Source organism: Ostrinia nubilalis, chromosome 10 (genome assembly GCF_963855985.1).
Source record: "Ostrinia nubilalis chromosome 10, ilOstNubi1.1, whole genome shotgun sequence".
NCBI classification, from domain to species: Eukaryota; Metazoa; Arthropoda; class Insecta; order Lepidoptera; family Crambidae; genus Ostrinia; species Ostrinia nubilalis.
Window position 1 is genome coordinate 4,584,692 of NC_087097.1, and position 18,357 is coordinate 4,603,048.

An 18,357-nucleotide genomic window follows, 5' to 3' on the forward strand; every position below is an offset into this window, starting at 1 on the left:
AAATCCATAGAGAGGCATTTATTTTTTCCATAAGTGGAGGCCCTTTGGTTGAAAAGGTCGTACATACAGAACATGTTGAAGCTAAGTTATGACATATTATGCTAGATGAAGGCCGCTGCCAACCGGCCTAATTGGAAATCATTATGGCAGTCCTATGCTCAGCAGTGGGCTGTAGCTAAAATGATGATAATGATGAAGACATTTTTTGCAGTGAGCCTACTGACTAATACTCCAATTACACCATTTACAAATTAACGCACTGTTTATGTTTCTTTCTGTCCATCAATGACGGGGAATTAATCTACTTAGCCCCAAAATTTATGTGTTCTCCTGATTTATCTGAACAACAGACTGGCAGTCCATAAAAATTGCTCGCAGAATACTTTACGACGAAGTGTTTTTAATAAAGGCTAAAAATAGTGCGTGATTTGGTGAAAATTTCGAATGTAGTAAGAGTTATTTACAAAATAGAAAACTGACGCCCGTATTCACAAACAATACTATGAGGTCTCACAGTACACGTGGACGCACAGGGTGATACACGAACCAATCACAGAGCTCTATATTTTAAAGTTGTGCGTTCGATTTGCTGCTTCACTTAAGCAAGCATCGTTTGTGAATACGGGCGTGAGTATACAATCAAGAAGGTGCATTGCTTTCTACTAGATGGTAAAAGTTGATGCTCTTTTGATTTTATCTGATCACTTTGCTTTGGCCTTGGTTTTTGAATTAGTTATTGTACTGTCGCATCTAGCTTTTTCATGGCCTATTATAAGGTTGCCTTTTTAATGCCGGGAAATGCTTAGCGCGTGCCGATGGAAACAGCCAGTGGGTTTATGGGGGACTCTCCCACCAGAAGTATGACCCTATACAGTCTTGCTTACCACACTAACATTTATTGTCCTCTGCGGATCTTCTGGTTACTAACCAATGAGGCGGCCTATTTTCTTTATTCTACTTACGCCCGTATTCACAAACGATGCTTGCTTAAGTGAAGCAGCAAATTGAACGCACAGCGTTGAATAGAGCTCTGTAATTGGTTCGTGTGTCACCCTGTGCGTCCACGCGCACTGTGAGACTTCATAGTAATGTTTGTGAATACGGGTGTTAGTATACAGGGTGATTTTTACGTGTGAAACATTTATTGCCCTCGAATTCAAAGAAGCGTCATTAGGATAATACGACAAAATTACAGTTTATTTACCTCGTCAATACAATTTGTAGGGTTCCTGGTATTATCATTAGGTAGATACCTCAAATTATTTTTACGACTGATAGTAAAAGTGACTCGAATTATAGCCATTCCTACATGAACTTTGATTATTCAGGCAAAGACATTGAACTTTATGTTTAGATCGAAGGTTTTTAGTAGATAATGTTTTATGTTCCTATTTATATTATAGATGTAGTAAATAAATAAACTTCAAATTTTATTTCGAGCTCAGATATTATGTATTAGATAATAATGCTAATAGAACAAGATAGTTTAATACGTTATTTTGATAAAAGATGGCGCTATACATCTTTACTTCGCGATAGCGTTAGATATTTCAGATTTCACTAAGTTATAATAAATACAAAGTCAATTTCTTGCTCATTCTTTCTCGAATACCTAACAAATTCTCGTTACCTCGTTTACTTTTAAAGCAATCTCAACTCAAAATAATTTGTGTAGAGTTTCTAATAAATATTTTGCGAATTAATTTGCCTCGGCCAGCGGAATTATGTTATTTAGCTATTAGCATATTTTAATTACACCAAACAGGAGCGATCGCTTGCCGCTGGCGATTTATAATAAGGAAGGAAGTGGTATGAGGTATTGTGGTATTTATATATGGGTAAAGGCGAAGCTTTTACTTATGCTTTTTACCCTGTAAGGTAAATAAATAGAACTCTATTCATTAGAAAGAAATGTTTGTACATTTTGATGATTGAATATACTGTTAAAAACAAACATTCAAAGAATATTGCCTTTCCGTTCAAACAACGATAGGTACTTAGTCATCTGATGACTTTGTGTTGTTTTTTGTTTTTGGGGCATTTTCCTCTGAATTTTGTCTTGTTTTGAGGACTAATGTATGGTCACCTAATAAAGCATGTTTGAAAATTATTAAAGAGCTGTGCATTGCGGTGTATTTGTACTTAGGTATAATTATGAACCAGTCAGACAGGCGATTTAATATCCAATATTTTGTTTAAGATAGACATGTTATCTTTTTATTGAATCCAAATGCAAGACAGTATCTAATCCAAAAAAGCAATTTATTGGTTATGTCTCCCGGCATACCTACTCCCGGTTATAATGTCGGTTAACATTCCATTAAATAAAATGCTAATTTCCTCAAATAAAAGTTGAATTTCCTTGTATAAAATTACCGTTGACAAGTTCACTTTCTATTTGAGTAATTTAAAAAGTTTTGTGAGAGTTAACTCTACAGCTTACCATGTTCCATTGGATTGAGATGAATTTCAAATGAAAAATGATGTATAATAATCAATTTCAAATCTCATACATAAAACCGCATTTTATAGTCTTACGGTCTTATTCATAATCATTTTTCACATTTTATCAAATGCTTATTAGAGGTTTATAAAACGTTTGATAAAAATTGTTATTCATAATCGTCATTTAGCGCTAAAATCCTCTTATAACTGTGTGATAAGTTATCGAGAGCTCGGGCCTTGTTTAAAGCTCTAATAAACCTATTTTAACCTAACTTTTATAAATGTCATTTCATATGAATGTCACTTCGTTGGTTTATTTATTCAAAATATCCTTGCTGTGATCCTTGCTTGTGAAAATGAATGCTATAAATGCAATTGTGCATTTAGCCAATAATGCCGACCCAGCGCGACGTAGAAAGCTCTACCGCCAACGAAGCAACCCATTCGATTTGCGGGACCTAAATTTTAAAATAAAATATAGGTTCAATAAGGACACAGTGCGCACCATCATAGATTTGGTGGAAGATGATCTGGTTCAGAGCGCTAGAGGTGGTGGCACGTGTCCTGAACTGCAAGTTTTAGTGGCCATAAGATGTTGGGGACGTCGTGAGGTAAGCACAAAAAAGTGTTTTATTTTATCCCTTTGTCGTGGCTGCTATAATTATTTTCATACATTTTCAGGTACAAGATGATGCTGGTGACCTCCATGGCCTAAGTCAGCCGACAGTGAGCCGGATATGCGCCAGAGTCGCGCATGCAATCGCGAATAAGGCAAATTCCTTCATCAAAATGCCTATCACTATAGGAGAGCAGGAAAGAATTAGTGCCAAATTTAGAGCAATTAAAAATTTTCCTGGGGTGATAGGAGCCATAGATTGCACCCACATTAAAATTAAAAAAACCGGAGGTGACATGGCCCAGTACTATATTAATAGAAAAGGCTATTATTCCCTGAATGTTCAGGTAAAATATATTTTGATTTTATACAGTTTACAACAGAGAAAGATTTGTTTTAATAATGTCTATAATTTTTACTTTGTATGATCTAAATTTTAGCAACATTCAACACTATATTATTGGATGGATTACCTACAGGATACTGTTTTTTTTATTTTAGGTTGTCTGTGATGCTGACCTCAAAATAATGGATATAGTGGCTAGATGGCGAGGCAGTACACATGACAGTCGAATTTTTATGGAGAGCAATATAAAACAACGATTTGAGGATAGGCAGTTTAGAGGACGCCTTATTGGCGATTCGGGCTACCCTCTTCTTCCATATCTATTTACACCTATTTTAAGGCCTAGTCGTCCAGAAGAAGAAGCATACAATAATGCTCACATCTCAACTAGGAACACTGTTGAAAGGTGTTTTGGGGTGTGGAAGCAGCGGTTCCAATGCCTACTCCATGGCTTACCAGTAAGCCTCCAAAATGGAAAAGCTGTGATCATAGCATTGGCTGTATTACATAATATAGCCATTGATATGAATGACACATTGTTAGGTAAATGTTATCAATTTGACTGTACATAAGGAATACAAATCTTTATGACAAAATGTTGACAAATTCATAATATTTTTCAGAACAACATATGGAGCAGGTCCCTGTAACTCCGCAACTTTCGACGGAGAACAGTGTTCACGACAACCGACCTTCATTGTTGAGGCGTAGGTCGCAGTTGATACTACAAAATTTTATAAATCAACATTTTTGAATGGTACTAAAATACATTTTGATAAATTCCAACGATTTACTTTTATGTAATGTCATTTGAGTTCATGAAAATGTTGTATTTTAATTTTTCAGATACTGTTCCTGGCATCTTAATGAAAATAAAAAGAATATTTGATTGAAAAATACCTGTATTTCAATTTTCAGTCCAATTTGTTACTATCACAAAAACAAAACCTGTAGTTCTCTTTAAAAAAGCAATTATTCTGCAAAAATTCAAAACAAATTACTTTATATCACTAATTTAAGTACAATTAGTTTCAACAAACTTACTTATTAAAAATCACAGTTCAATTCTTTAAAACAAAGAAATTGCTTAAGTATAAACGTTTCTATTCGGAGGTTATCAACCTTCTACATTTAAAACAAAATAACCATAATTTACACTATTATTATAAAGGCGAATGTTTGTGACTAGGCATATGTGTATTTACTTTATATCACTAATTTAAGTACAATTATTAAACTTACTTACTAAAAATCACAGTTCAATTCTTATAAACAAATAAATTGCTAAAACAGATAGATTATATAGTCTCGAATAACATATAGGCTTCTTTTTATCCTGGAAAAATGCACAGATCCTGTAGGTTACAGAAATAGTAGTCTACGCAGGCGGAGTCGTGGGCAACAGCTAGTTAATAGTAATCTCAAACTCTTATTAAGTTATGACTAGTAAACATATTCATAGCCGTCTAAATATATTGCAGAAACACAATCAAAATGCGGATTGGAACTGCATAAAATACAAATTAAAAACAAACAGAAGTAAGGGAGGAACTAACTTATTATTTAGAATCTGTTAGTACTTGAAAAACTTTAACATCAAAAGACTTATTATTCTTTATTAATGTGAGTGTAATATTTAAGTTTTTCCTGTAATAATTGATGCTCAAGATCCAAGTTTCTCCCTTTCTTCCGTTCGTTTTCCATTTGAACTTCATGCAGTTCAATCCGGCATTTTGATTCTGTTTCTGCAATTTCGGAAATCCTAACTTTGCTTAAATCAATTAAGCCTTCTTTGTTTAACAGTTTCCTTTTTTTTTTGATTGCTGGTGCTTTAAAATTAGGTTTTGCTTTATTTTCTTTTGCCTCTACTTTTTTATTTTCTTTATCTTCCAATATGCCTCTAGTAGTACAAGCATGTGTATCTTCTATTTCTTCATCAAGTACCACCAATTCATATTGGATTTCTTCATTATTTATCAATTCCTGATCTTGCGTATTTTGAGTTGATTCCTCCTCTTGAATGTTAATTAATTCACTTTTATTTGAGTCCGAGTCAAATCTGTTAACATCGACTACAAATTCATTGGGCAACCAAGATGCTATATCATCAGCCCTATCGTCAGGCACTGATAATGGTGGACCACCGCCAGTTTTAATTTGAGCCTGCCTAGCAATGGTCTTGTCTTTCTTCGCACTGATTTTTATGAGGCTCCATTGCGATTTTAACTGGGTAATGGAGCGGTTCATACCAGCGCACATTGAATTAAACCTGAAAAAGAAATGACAGGATTTTGAATTACAGGTAAAGGCAAAATTTTATATTGAAGGCAGAAATCAAAAGATGTACCAACGTTGTTTGTAAATCAGCCCAAGCCGCAACCTTCCGTTTATTCGTGTTAGTGTCTGTATTTTTATTTTCGATTGCATTTACTCTTTCTTTCACCAACTCTTTCAGCAAATACTGAAAAGCAAACACTAGGCGTCAAACATAAATAAAACCATGCTACAAAAATTAGTAGGCACTTTATCAGGCTAAAAATAAGTACTACCTTATCTTCCTCCAACCAGTTTTCTGATCGTTGCCTTTTAGGCGGTCTGTTCTCCTTCGTCATGGACATAATTAGTATCCGATGTAACTAGCCGGGTCGTCGTAAGAGCTTATTGCAGAGTACAGGGTAAGAGGTACAGAATCCAGAACATACAATCCCAAGTTTTATAAAAGTTTGATAAAACTTGGGAGTTGATCGAAAAAACCGAAAACTTTATTAAATTTTCGTGCCAAATGTCAATGTCAGTAAGTAAAACGTCACAGCTGCCAATTTTTTGTTTTTTTTTTCTGCGATTTGTCTATGATTTTACATGGTCCATCAAGTTAAATCACCAAAAAAGCTGTTTTCGTTCATTCTTTTTGTATAGTCTGTGGAAAGAAAATATTAAACTCTGTTTTAGCTATCAAAGGTTTATAAACGATTATGAATAACGTTTTTTATCAGAGGTTTATAAGAGTGTTTTAAGCCTATCAAACGTTTTAGCTAATGTAGGTTTTAAACCTATATTAGCATTTTATTATGAATAAGACCGTAAGTCTTTGAAAATCTTAGGGCGATTTTTATCAATGTCCTTTGTCTGCTCGATTGCATTGATGGTAAGGAGCAATGGTATTATCTATAATATCATTGGTAAGGAGGGACTGTTCTAAATACATATTATGATAGTTGAGATGGTTGAGAATATTTCCGGGTCGATCGCTTCCACCTTCGGCCTAGATAGTACCTACCTACCTACTTATACGCCAAACTATCTTATGATTGTTATGCATTGTTAAGTAGGGTTATAATGCCTAATTATGATTGTGTAGCGTTGCAGTTTTGGCTGTTTTCACAAATTGATATTTCTTCTCGATATTTCGTCCATTTGCGACGACAGTGTGACATCTTCAATTAGATTAACACAGAAGATGTCACGTTGTCGTCGCAAATGGACGATTTGGATTTAGGATACCACTAGCGACATCTATTGGCGTGATTTTGAACTAATTTGCAATAGATGGCGCTTTTTGCTCGGTCAATTCAAATATATTTTATTGAAACATTTCCTAATGTTTTTGTTTTGATTATTCTATTTTTTTAATAGAATATTTTCAGTGTTCAGGAGATTGTTTTCATCATGGTTTTTATTAGTATTTGCTTTTTACCTAAGCGGCGAAACGAAACGTCTTGCGATGTCGATGACTCGCAGGCTGTCAGTTGAGCTGTCAAATCACTTTGGAATTTTGGTCGATCTTGCGCAACCGCAATTTTATTGTTTTCGGGGATGTAATCCCCTTTTGTTTTAAATCGTGTGATGCGGAATGCATCCACGATAATTTCTTAATATAATTTGAAATAATCACACATGAGGTAAGTTCCCGTCGGAGAATTTATTTATTTTTCGTGATTGATATTTTTCGTATTCCAGTACGTGGTATTTCATGTGGTCGTTTCTTTCAGAAATTTCCTAAACGTTATGTTGGACGAGGGCTGGGATGCTGAAGACTGCGAGTGAAGCTTAAATTAGCGAACAGTCTTCGTAAGTATTTCTTTCCCATTGCGGTTTTTTTCATAACCTAATGCCACGTTCCACATGTGATCCTGACACTCGTGTTTTTTTCGTTTCAGATGCGGGATTTCAGATTTTACAAGATTTTATAATTTAAACATAATATTTTGATGATATTTCATATATTTCATATTTTACAAATTTTTATAGACATTTTAGATATTTCAATATTTCATATTGATTTCTCATCATTTGGTATAAATTGTTTCTCCTTTCTAAACTGCTGATCTCTTCGCATTTCCTCCTTGTCATCAAACCTCTGTCTCTGCAAGAGTTTGAACGCTTTCCTGTCGAGAAAATGCAAGAGCTTCATCTGGTACTGCGCGCTTGAGGCCGTGGAGGACGCTGCTTGTAGCCTAAAAGTGTGCGAGACCCGTTGGACCCCGGAAGAAGAGAGGAACGTTCAGGGTAACGGCTTATAACCGCATGGCCTCCAAGGTACCCACTTTTCCATCCTTCAAGTAGGAGTCTTTCGGACCTGACATCGCGCAGTTATCTTAAATAGTAGAGTCTTTTAATATTTAGGCTGAGTTTTAAGAAATTTGTAGTGGCAATAATATTCACCAAACCGAACCTATTTAACGACCCTGAATCCCTTGAGATTGGCACTATTACAGTAGTTATTATAATATCGTAATTGTGAACTATATACGAGTATACGAGATAAAAATAAATTGTGTCAATTGAGAGGGAGCTGTTTTATTTACATTTTTTAATTTCACACAAGGAACGGTAACTTATATAAATTTCTGCAAGCCGGACAACCTCTTTTTTCACGTGCAGACAATTCACCATCTTCTCCGTCTGCACCGGTGGCGGTTCAATTCCAGTCACCAAGCCGCCAGGAAAAAACTGCTTTCTTGCAGTGGCGCCCATCTTTTGGTGTTTATTATTGCCATCTTTTTATGAAGTTTATGGGTGGAAAGCCAATAATAGAAGCAACATTGTGTGCTGACTATCCGCTCATACACTTCTATTTTGTTGTTAAATATTTTTTTATTAGGGAATCTCTCATGTGTGTGCTGTTGTTTGTCTTGTTTTATTTGTAATTTATTTTATTTGTGATGCCCACATAAATTTGTTTAGGTTGTCAACTTACATACTATTATGTTAACCATTATAACAGAGCGTACTACTCTATATGAGGTTAGTTTACATGATGTTAGGTTACATATTTTTTGTGTTGCAACTCTTGTTTTGTATATTATGTTGGGACAAGTAGGTAACATTTTTTTTGTTAGGTTATATTTATTTTATACCTACACTGCTTTTGGGCTTTATAGCTTATAACTTTTAGTTACTTACTTTAATTATTTTGTTTTTTCATACAAGACAAACACAGTTTTAATTTTAATTTTAGTGTTTATTCATTTGTACTAATAATAAGTAAGTACATAATGTATTTTAAAGTACCTACCCAGATATTTTGTTACATAATGCTAACTACAATAGTTAATTTTGTTTATGTACTTAGGTAACAAATTGCTTTTGTGTCACCATGGACATATAACTTTTATTTGTGTACTTATTCATAAGATTGCTTGCAGAGCAAAATGTAGGTACTTACCGATCGAGGTGCTGCCCATTGTTGTGTATAATTAAGTTGCTCATTTTCTAACACCATAGAACCACCAGCCGAGCCTTGGCCGAGCCACACAAAAACAGTAAATCCCAGGCTGAGTATGTCGTTATTGCAATCAATCAGAGTCCGTTTGAATAGCCAAGTTTGTAGTTAATAAAGTTCCGAAAATAAAAGCTAAAACACAAACGAATCACAAAGAAGGATCAAGCAAGACAGCAACACAGCAAGAGTGAGTGAGAGAGAAAAGGTGATGCGAGTGAATGACAATTTGACTAACAAATAGGGATGTCCATTTAGAATAGACATAATCGATTAAATTGATCATTTTTGAAAAAAATTATTTTTAAACATTGTGTTGCTATAAATATTTATTTTATTTATTTAATAGGACAACCAACAAGACATACACTGGAAGACAATCAATATTTACAACGTATTTAACTTAATCTAAGTGCTGCCTTAATTATAGGTTGCCACGGCATGCAATAGTGGACTTATACATAAACAGTGTCTACACTTAAAGAAAAGAGTAAATATGTAAATATAGGTAAATAAATGTGATTAAATATACATAAAATGCAATAATCCACTGAAGCGCTGCGGGCGCGGCGGATCTGCGCCCGTCTAAAGGTCTAATGATTAGACTCTAGTCTAATCGATCATACCATTATTTACTTAAATCGAATTAAAAAAGCGCATCTCTGTCTCTGCTCTGTCAATATGTCGGTGACTTTGATTTCGTTTAAATACTTTTAAAATATTTTTTCGAACTGCAACTTGTCCGATAGGTTTGGACACTTGCAAGTAAATAAATAAAATATACATAAAATTATGGTACATACTAAGTCTTTGAAAATCTTAGGGCGATTTTTATCAATGTCCTTTGTCTGCTCGATTGCATTGATGGTAAGGAGCAATGGTATTATCTATAATATCATTGGTAAGGAGGGACTGTTCTAAATACATATTATGATAGTTGAGATGGTTGAGAATATTTCCGGGTCGATCGCTTCCACCTTCGGCCTAGATAGTACCTACCTACCTACTTATACGCCAAACTATCTTATGATTGTTATGCATTGTTAAGTAGGGTTATAATGCCTAATTATGATTGTTATGCATTGTAAGTAGGGTTATAAATAATTATAATTTACATAAGCAGCAGGTCGGTTATTTTTATTTAGGCAAATGTAATATTTTAAAAGACAATACGTACGATCAGATATTAAGATCAAAGATAAAGATTTCTGCTGTGAAAAAAAATATAAAACAGCTAACTTCTATATCAAGTTCCAACGTCGCTATACGTACCTACCTACTTAATGCTACTGGATTATACGTTCATAGCTCAGAAGTTTAGTCCTTTTTCAGCAGTGTTTAGTAAGAATATTATTACAAATGGGCTTTTAGGGATTTTGTTCACATGGAATAAACGACAAAGTTCTTAGTTACTTATCCAATAGGTAGTAGTAACATATATGTAGAAAACAGGAACTTAGATGCCAACGAAAGAAAATAGGCTATCAAATGTTGTTTTGGGGACTTACCTTTATAAAAATATCACATTTAAAAATTCATACCATTTGTTGTTATTTAAAAAACAATGTCAATTTTGACGATTAACTGAAAGTCTATTATCTATGAATATAGTAGCGATATATGGTATCCAGCGGCAATGGCAGTGCAAAATTTTGACAATGACTGTAGTTATCATACTTCGAGTTTGTCCATGGAGACGGCAAAAGTCCTTTAGTTGGCCATAAAGTAAACTTAACGGAAAATGTTACTTAATTGATACCGAGGCGCAACCTGGAAGCATTGCTAAGTGTGCTCCTCGTTACTGGTTCATCGTTCGTCATCGTCATTGTTCGTAAAAACCGGGTCGCGGCAGGCAAATAATAAAATTAGTCTTATGTCTTCTCCCTTATTAACTTCGATGGATAAATAGCTAAACCTCCTTGCGCGTAACTGACGTTTGTTGGAAAACCGATTTTTTCAGGCCATCGGATTTTAATTTCAAAAGTCATTGACCAATCCCAGTTCATATTATAATAACTATTATGACGTTTTCTATTGGCCAAAAGATTTAACTCTCTAAAAATCCGCGTGCAACCATATCCTGCTTAAATATTGTGCACTTTATTGAGCACAGATTAAACAAGCTAAATGACAAATAGAATAGATTGAAATGACAGATTGCACTTGAATTACCCTACAGGCTACTAAATAGTCAGTATTAGCTTAAAATATTTTAGCTTTTAGGAATTTTCTTAAATTAATTGTTCGCTTATGAAATTTTCACGTGCTTATACCGCAACAGCGATTCAATTCACATCTAAAAACACAACTCAATGTATATTTGAGCTATGTATTTTCAATGTCACGTTTTACACCTATTAGTATGTATTTATCTCTGTAGATTTCTATTGACAATATGTATTCACAGAATCACGATTATTGGTTCGGTGTTCATTTTGCATAATATTTAGTTCAAGTTGGATCCTGATCTACAGCAAAAATACGAATTTCCCAATGGATTTTAAACTATACGTCTCCATAACAATAAAATACGAAATCTTCTAAGATACGAGGGGCGGCTGAAAAGTTTTGAGCCTAGGGTATTAAAAATGCCGATAGAAAAGTATAAAAAATATATTTTTCTATTTTATCTCCCTCTACTACAACGGACTTATTACATTTGTGTAAAAGAGCTTTTAACCCACTGAAAAAAAATTCGCAATCTTTGCCTTCGAAATGAGCCTTTAACGCGGCCATCATTTCTTTGTCACTCAAAAATCCTTGTTCCTGGAGGACTTTTTTCCAATTTGAGAATTAGACAAAATAGCTAGGTATTCGGACTAAACTGTGTGGTAGGTGATTAATTTCTTGAAATCCAGTTTTACCCGGGGCAAGCCTTGCAACATGCGTGGTGTGCGCGGGCGAATTGTCTTGAAATAACAGATTTCCTTTCGCCAGTTTGCCTCTTAATATTTCAACAACCACTTGACGCACTCTATCAACAGTACAGCATAATAATCCCCGTTTATTGTAGTTTTTTTAAGTAGATAGTCAATGAATAAAATTCCTCCACAATCCCAAAAATAGTGGTTATGAGCTTGGGTGTCGATCGCTCCACTTTGAATTTCCGCGGCGGCGTTTTCCCTTTTGAATCCATTGCATTGACTCTTATTTTGACTCTAGATCGTACTGCCAGCTCTATTATTTATCAATAGTGACAATGTGAGAAAAAAATTTGTTAGGATTATGGCCAAAGATGTCCTAAAACTCCTGCGAAGTTGTGACTCGACGCTGGTTGTCGAGCGGCTTGAGCATTTTGGCACCCATAGCGCGCACCCTTATTTCATGTGCAAATGAGTATGAAAAATATCGCCGATACGTTCCTTGCTAATGCCTATGGCTTCAGCTATCTGTCACAGCTTAATTCGCTGATCTCCAAAGCAAGATTCTTTAAATTTTCATTATTTTATTTGTTAATGGCGAAATCTGGCCGCCCTGACTTGTGGTCATCTTTTAGCGACTCCCTGCCATGCTTGAACTATCGGATCCAATCTTTCATGATGACAAATGAAGGCCCAGACTCCCCATAAACTGTAAACATCTCTTCAAATGTTACCGTCAGCGTTTTGTTCCTCTTTTTGAGGAATTTTATGACAACTGTGTACTTCAATTTCGTACATTGCGCGGATGACTGAGACATGATGATGTTTACGGATTAATTACTAAAAGCGTGATGACGCTAATGAAATGAAACTTTGTACATATACTAAGGAGGTTATTGGCAAATTAATTAAATTTAGTGCGAGTCAATAATAACACTTGAAGATACTTAGGCTCAAAACTTTTCAGCCGCCCCTCGTATATCTACAATATTTATTGCTTGGTTGATAATCTTTCTACTGCATCGATGACTATAATATTTTAAAAAGTAAGATGCTATAGTTACCAAACAAACAACTAGATTGTGGAAAATGTTATCATTGGAAAAGGTATCCATGTGTAATTTAGATTTCAGAAGCAGACCGAAATTTCAATGAATGCCAAAATTAACTGGAATTTTAATGTAATATTTTATCCTCGGACAACGACAAATATTGCATTATAGACAGCGTTCCTATAATCAAGTAAATGTTATCAAAGCCTTACGTTATACGTCCTGGACGCGTAATTTTGTGTATCATTCAGTGTCAACACACTGGAAATACCAACGTAATTATTATGAATACGAGTAGGTACCTACTTATCTACGTAACTCACTGAAGGCGTACCTAGTCATCAAATTCTTAGGAATACATTCAGAAGTTTACCTTATGGTGAACAAACTGCATTTTAACACTTTCTTTCTTTTCAGCCAAATGACGTCCACTGCTGGACAAAGGCCTCCCCCAAGGTTTTCCACAATGAACGGTCCTGCGCTGCCCGCATCCAGGCTCTTCCCGCGACCTTTACCAGATCGTCGGTCCACCTAGTAGGAGGCCTGCCCACGCTACGTCTTCCAGCCCGTGGTCACTAGCACTTTTTTAGTAATTTTAACACTAGCACTCAGTAATTTATTGTAAATGTTATTGGTTACATAATTAGTAATATTAATAATAGTCATTAATACTGGTATAAGCTATATTATGTAATTGTTTGTTGTTCTGAATAAAATAAAATAATATAAAATTATTACATGTGAATGGTACAAAATAAGGAAGAAGATAAATTGATTTGATCAAGTCTCGTCAAACGTAGAGAACCATGCTCGCCAACTTTTCGGTGAGCTCGAAGAAGATTCAAGTATGTACCATAATTTTATGTATATTTTATTTATTTACTTGCAAGTGTACAATTTTTATCAAACGTTTTATAAACCTCTAATAAGCATTTGATAAAATGTGAAAAATGATTATGAATAAGACCGTTAGTATGTACCATAATTTTATGTATATTTTATTTATTTACTTGCAAGTGTCCAAACCTATCGGACAAGTTGCAGTTCGAAAAAATATTTTAAAAGTATTTAAACGAAATCAAAGTCACCGACATATTGACAGAGCAGAGACAGAGATGCGCTTTTTTAATTCGATTTAAGTAAATAATGGTATGATCGATTAGACTAGAGTCTAATCATTAGACCTTTAGACGGGCGCAGATCCGCCGCGCCCGCAGCGCTTCAGTGGATTATTGCATTTTATGTATATTTAATCACATTTATTTACCTATATTTACATATTTACTCTTTTCTTTAAGTGTAGACACTGTTTATGTATAAGTCCACTATTGCATGCCGTGGCAACCTATAATTAAGGCAGCACTTAGATTAAGTTAAATACGTTGTAAATATTGATTGTCTTCCAGTGTATGTCTTGTTGGTTGTCCTATTAAATAAATAAAATAAATATTTATAGCAACACAATGTTTAAAAATAATTTTTTTCAAAAATGATCAATTTAATCGATTATGTCTATTCTAAATGGACATCCCTATTTGTTAGTCAAATTGTCATTCACTCGCATCACCTTTTCTCTCTCACTCACTCTTGCTGTGTTGCTGTCTTGCTTGATCCTTCTTTGTGATTCGTTTGTGTTTTAGCTTTTATTTTCGGAACTTTATTAACTACAAACTTGGCTATTCAAACGGACTCTGATTGATTGCAATAACGACATACTCAGCCTGGGATTTACTGTTTTTGTGTGGCTCGGCCAAGGCTCGGCTGGTGGTTCTATGGTGTTAGAAAATGAGCAACTTAATTATACACAACAATGGGCAGCACCTCGATCGGTAAGTACCTACATTTTGCTCTGCAAGCAATCTTATGAATAAGTACTAGCCTTGCCAAACTTCTGAATTGCCATTCTCATGGCGGGTTGTCTTGAAATGAATGTTCCGCTATTATCTGTGGTTCAACCCTGGACAGTGTGGACAGCCAGGCCCGATTCGATTGTAAGAAACTAGTCGATGGTACAGCGCAATGGAGGCATGAGCGAAACAACAATTATGTTGACAATCCAGCTGGTTTTGGTGTAAATCTAAGGAATTATTTACTTTGACACTATCTCCCTGCTCTCAATGAAAGCTTGTTTTGTTTTGTTTTTTGGAACTAAGACTACTAGATTATTATTTTTTGTAACTAAGTTTGTAACACGTCATAATTAATTATTATAACAACAATGCTTATTTACTAAAGCTGTTTAACCCTACCCTCTGACCCAAAATTCTACTAACAGCACATAATATTGAATTATCATTTTTTTATGGTTTGCGGCTCAATTTATTCAACGCACAGGAGTATGTGTGGCATGGCATGCAATGAATCTATTTATTTTTACAGGTTACAGCTCATGATCTTATATGCACAACATGTTGGACCCAAGCCCAAGATACAACACAAATGCATCTACTTCAAATCTTAGCAGAAAATGTGTGCTTTGCAGTAGAACACTAGAGCCTAGAACACGTTCACATCAGCTCATGTCCCTGAGAACTAACACTCAACATCATATTAACATCAGGAACATAATTGTGGAACGACTAACTCCATTAGAGGTAATGCACGCTAAAGTCCTTATTTAATAAAATGTTATTGGCTATACAATCAGTCTAATTCTTGTAAAGTTATTGGTTTCTGTAAATTAATACTAAAATAAAATAATTTAAGTGCGGGACATTAAAAAACTGATAATTTTTTTAAACTTATTTCTAATTATTATTATTTTTAAACAGGTTACTGCAAATGACTACATCTGTGGGGCTTGTCACTCATTATTGCAAAGAGATACCACACCTACTTCACAAGACTCTCCAGATATGCCAACCGGTGCCCCGGTAGGTCACCAACAAGTTTGTGTTGGATGTGGTTGTTCATTATTGCGAACTTGAAGTCATTGTTTGGATACAGAGAATAATCAAGATATATTAAACATTGTTCGAAATTGGATTCAACCCAGAGAGGTAAGAGCCCTGCCAGTTTTATAATACATAAAAATAATTATGCCGGTTTATTATAATAATAAAAAAGGTTTTTTCCGAATCAGCCTTCCCATCCTTCAACTCCTTCCATTGCTTTCAATCTGCCACTACTCTCATCCATACAGGTTATACAGGGTGGAAACGATAAGTGATCTCACTCGATTATTTCTAAACTACACAAGATATCGAAAAACTGGTTACTCATCCTGAAAGTGCTTCACGAGCTCTTTCTAACGGTATCAGTAAATAGTTACAGAATTAACTGGATCTATCCGAAAATTCAATGTTTTCAGCCTCCATACTAAATGTATGCCAGCCACACAATATTAAAAGTGTTATAGATCACTTATCGTTTCCACCCTGTATAATACAAATAGACTTATATTATTAAAATATTGCAATATTATTACTTACATAATATTAAACATAATTTTTACTATTATAAAGCCAGTTAAAAATTCCCTGAGCCAAATAAACTCAGTAAAGTTTTATTTATACTTCCTGCATAACAACAGACTACTCTTTTAAACTACCACTATTCTCACTCTCAATCCTCGTTCCTCATTTATCCCTTTCGTTTCCTCCATAGACCAATCATTCCTCATCATTCAGCGTTCAAATCATAAATTATCTTTCATCACTCATCTTACTATTCCGTTACACACAAAAGTCGTTAATCCTATATAAATATTGCTCTTCTTATTGTTGAACTGTGAATCTGATGTTTTATTTTATTTTCAGATTCGTCCTTCAGATCTTCTTTGCCATAGATACTATCAGAGAGCACGAATTACTACAGTTGGTGCTTATTTAATGAAGCTGAGGACCGGTGATTCAGATGACAGAATAGCTACATTACTTGGCATTTCAAGGAGTACTCTTATAAAATATGTAATGAAAGCACGCAGTATGATGGAGGAACATTTCGTACCAGCACATTTAGGGTTACAACATATTAGTAGAGAGGAAGTAGCCCAAAGAAACCTTTATGTTCCAGCCTCTTTTCGGGAAGCCAGGAAACGATTTACCACAAAGAAAGGCTATTGTCATCATGGATGGTACATACATACATTTATGTGCAAAAAAGTAGCAATTATGCATACCAAAAAAAAAACTTATTCCCTATACAAATATCGGAATCTCGTTAAACCATTTATGGTACTTTGTTGTGATGGCGACATCATTGATGTATTGGGCCCATATTTAATAGAAAATGTAGAACATGACCATTAATAAATAATAAGTACCTACATACGTATTTTCATTTATACCTACATAACTGCCTACTTACCCTTGGGTCGGAATAAAGATATTTTTGGATTTAAATGTAAGTAAAATATATTAACTTCTTTTTAAAAAATGTTTGGCTTTTCCGTAGGCATTCCTATTTTTCCAATACGCAAAGTTCTATTTGCTGCTATTCATACGGTTTGACAAAGGGGTTCTTTATCGATCTACGATTTAAAGTGTAATTAAGACGTCTCTCCTACATATCTATACCTACTTATAATAAATCTGTAGAGAGGTCAATTCTGTACATGAAATATAATTTTCAAAATAACTATCAGGGGGTGATACTGATGCCAAAAATGCAATCAGTAAAATTTTTGTCTGTCTGTCTGTCCGTCTGTATGTTCCTTATAGAAACAAAAACTACTCTACGGATTTTAACGAAACTTGGTACAATTATTCTTCATACTCCTGGACAGGTTATAGTATACTTAGGAATTCTCACGGGAACAGGAATTAGCGGGAAAATCCTTTTGTATGAAAAATCTAAACCGCTTAAGTTAGACGCTTTAAATTTCGCACGTAGGTACTTTAGTAAACTAATTCCCACGGGAACGGGAATTCGCATTATTATACATATAATTCTTGACAATAAATAGTTTTATTAGCAACTAGCGGCCGCCCGCGACTTCGTACGCGTGGATCCCGTTTTACCCCCTTCATCTATCTTACGCGGTTTAGATTTTTTCGTTCAAATGTTTTTTCCCGTTCACGTGGGAATTTTGCAATATCCTGTTGTAACTAAGCTTTAAGTTTATTAAGATACCTACATGTCAAATTTCAAGCGTCTAACTAAAGCGGTTTAGATTTTTCATACAAAGGGATTTTCCCACGAATTCCAGTTCCCGTGGGAATTAGTTTACTAAAGTACCTACGTGCGAAATTTAAAGCGTCTAACTTAAGCGGTTTAGATTTTTCATACAAAAGGATTTTCCCGCTAATTCCTGTTCCCGTGGGAATTCCTAAGTATACTATAACCTGCCCAGGAGTATGAAGAATAATTGTACCAAG

At 34.7% G+C, this 18,357-nt stretch overlaps 2 protein-coding genes and 1 long non-coding RNA gene across 5 annotated transcripts in view; 2 read left to right on the forward strand and 1 right to left on the reverse strand.

The window, feature by feature from the left end:
- Positions 1-18,357, reverse strand: part of LOC135075530 (uncharacterized) — a 194,572-nt gene that overhangs the window by 173,171 nt on the left and 3,044 nt on the right. The gene's annotated exons all lie outside the window — the stretch shown is intronic.
- LOC135075528 (putative nuclease HARBI1) lies at positions 2,537-4,267 on the forward strand. 2 transcript variants are annotated; one of them, XM_063969954.1, is made up of 5 exons: positions 2,537-3,056; positions 3,127-3,408; positions 3,563-3,950; positions 4,031-4,164; positions 4,254-4,267. In XM_063969954.1, the coding sequence occupies exons 1-4, from the start codon at positions 2,802-2,804 to the stop codon at positions 4,159-4,161; spliced, it is 1,056 nt and encodes a 351-aa protein (XP_063826024.1). In that variant the 5' UTR covers positions 2,537-2,801; the 3' UTR covers positions 4,162-4,164; positions 4,254-4,267. The 2 variants fall into 2 exon arrangements, with proteins under 2 accessions (XP_063826024.1, XP_063826023.1); XM_063969953.1 differs by having other exon boundaries at positions 4,031-4,261.
- Positions 14,421-17,306, forward strand: LOC135075529 (uncharacterized). Of its 2 annotated transcripts, none has more exons than XR_010258044.1 (4): positions 14,421-14,868; positions 15,419-15,633; positions 15,811-16,038; positions 16,798-17,306. It is a non-coding gene; the product is annotated as an uncharacterized LOC135075529 (long non-coding RNA). The 2 variants fall into 2 exon arrangements; XR_010258045.1 differs by lacking the exon at positions 14,421-14,868 and adding an exon at positions 15,035-15,108.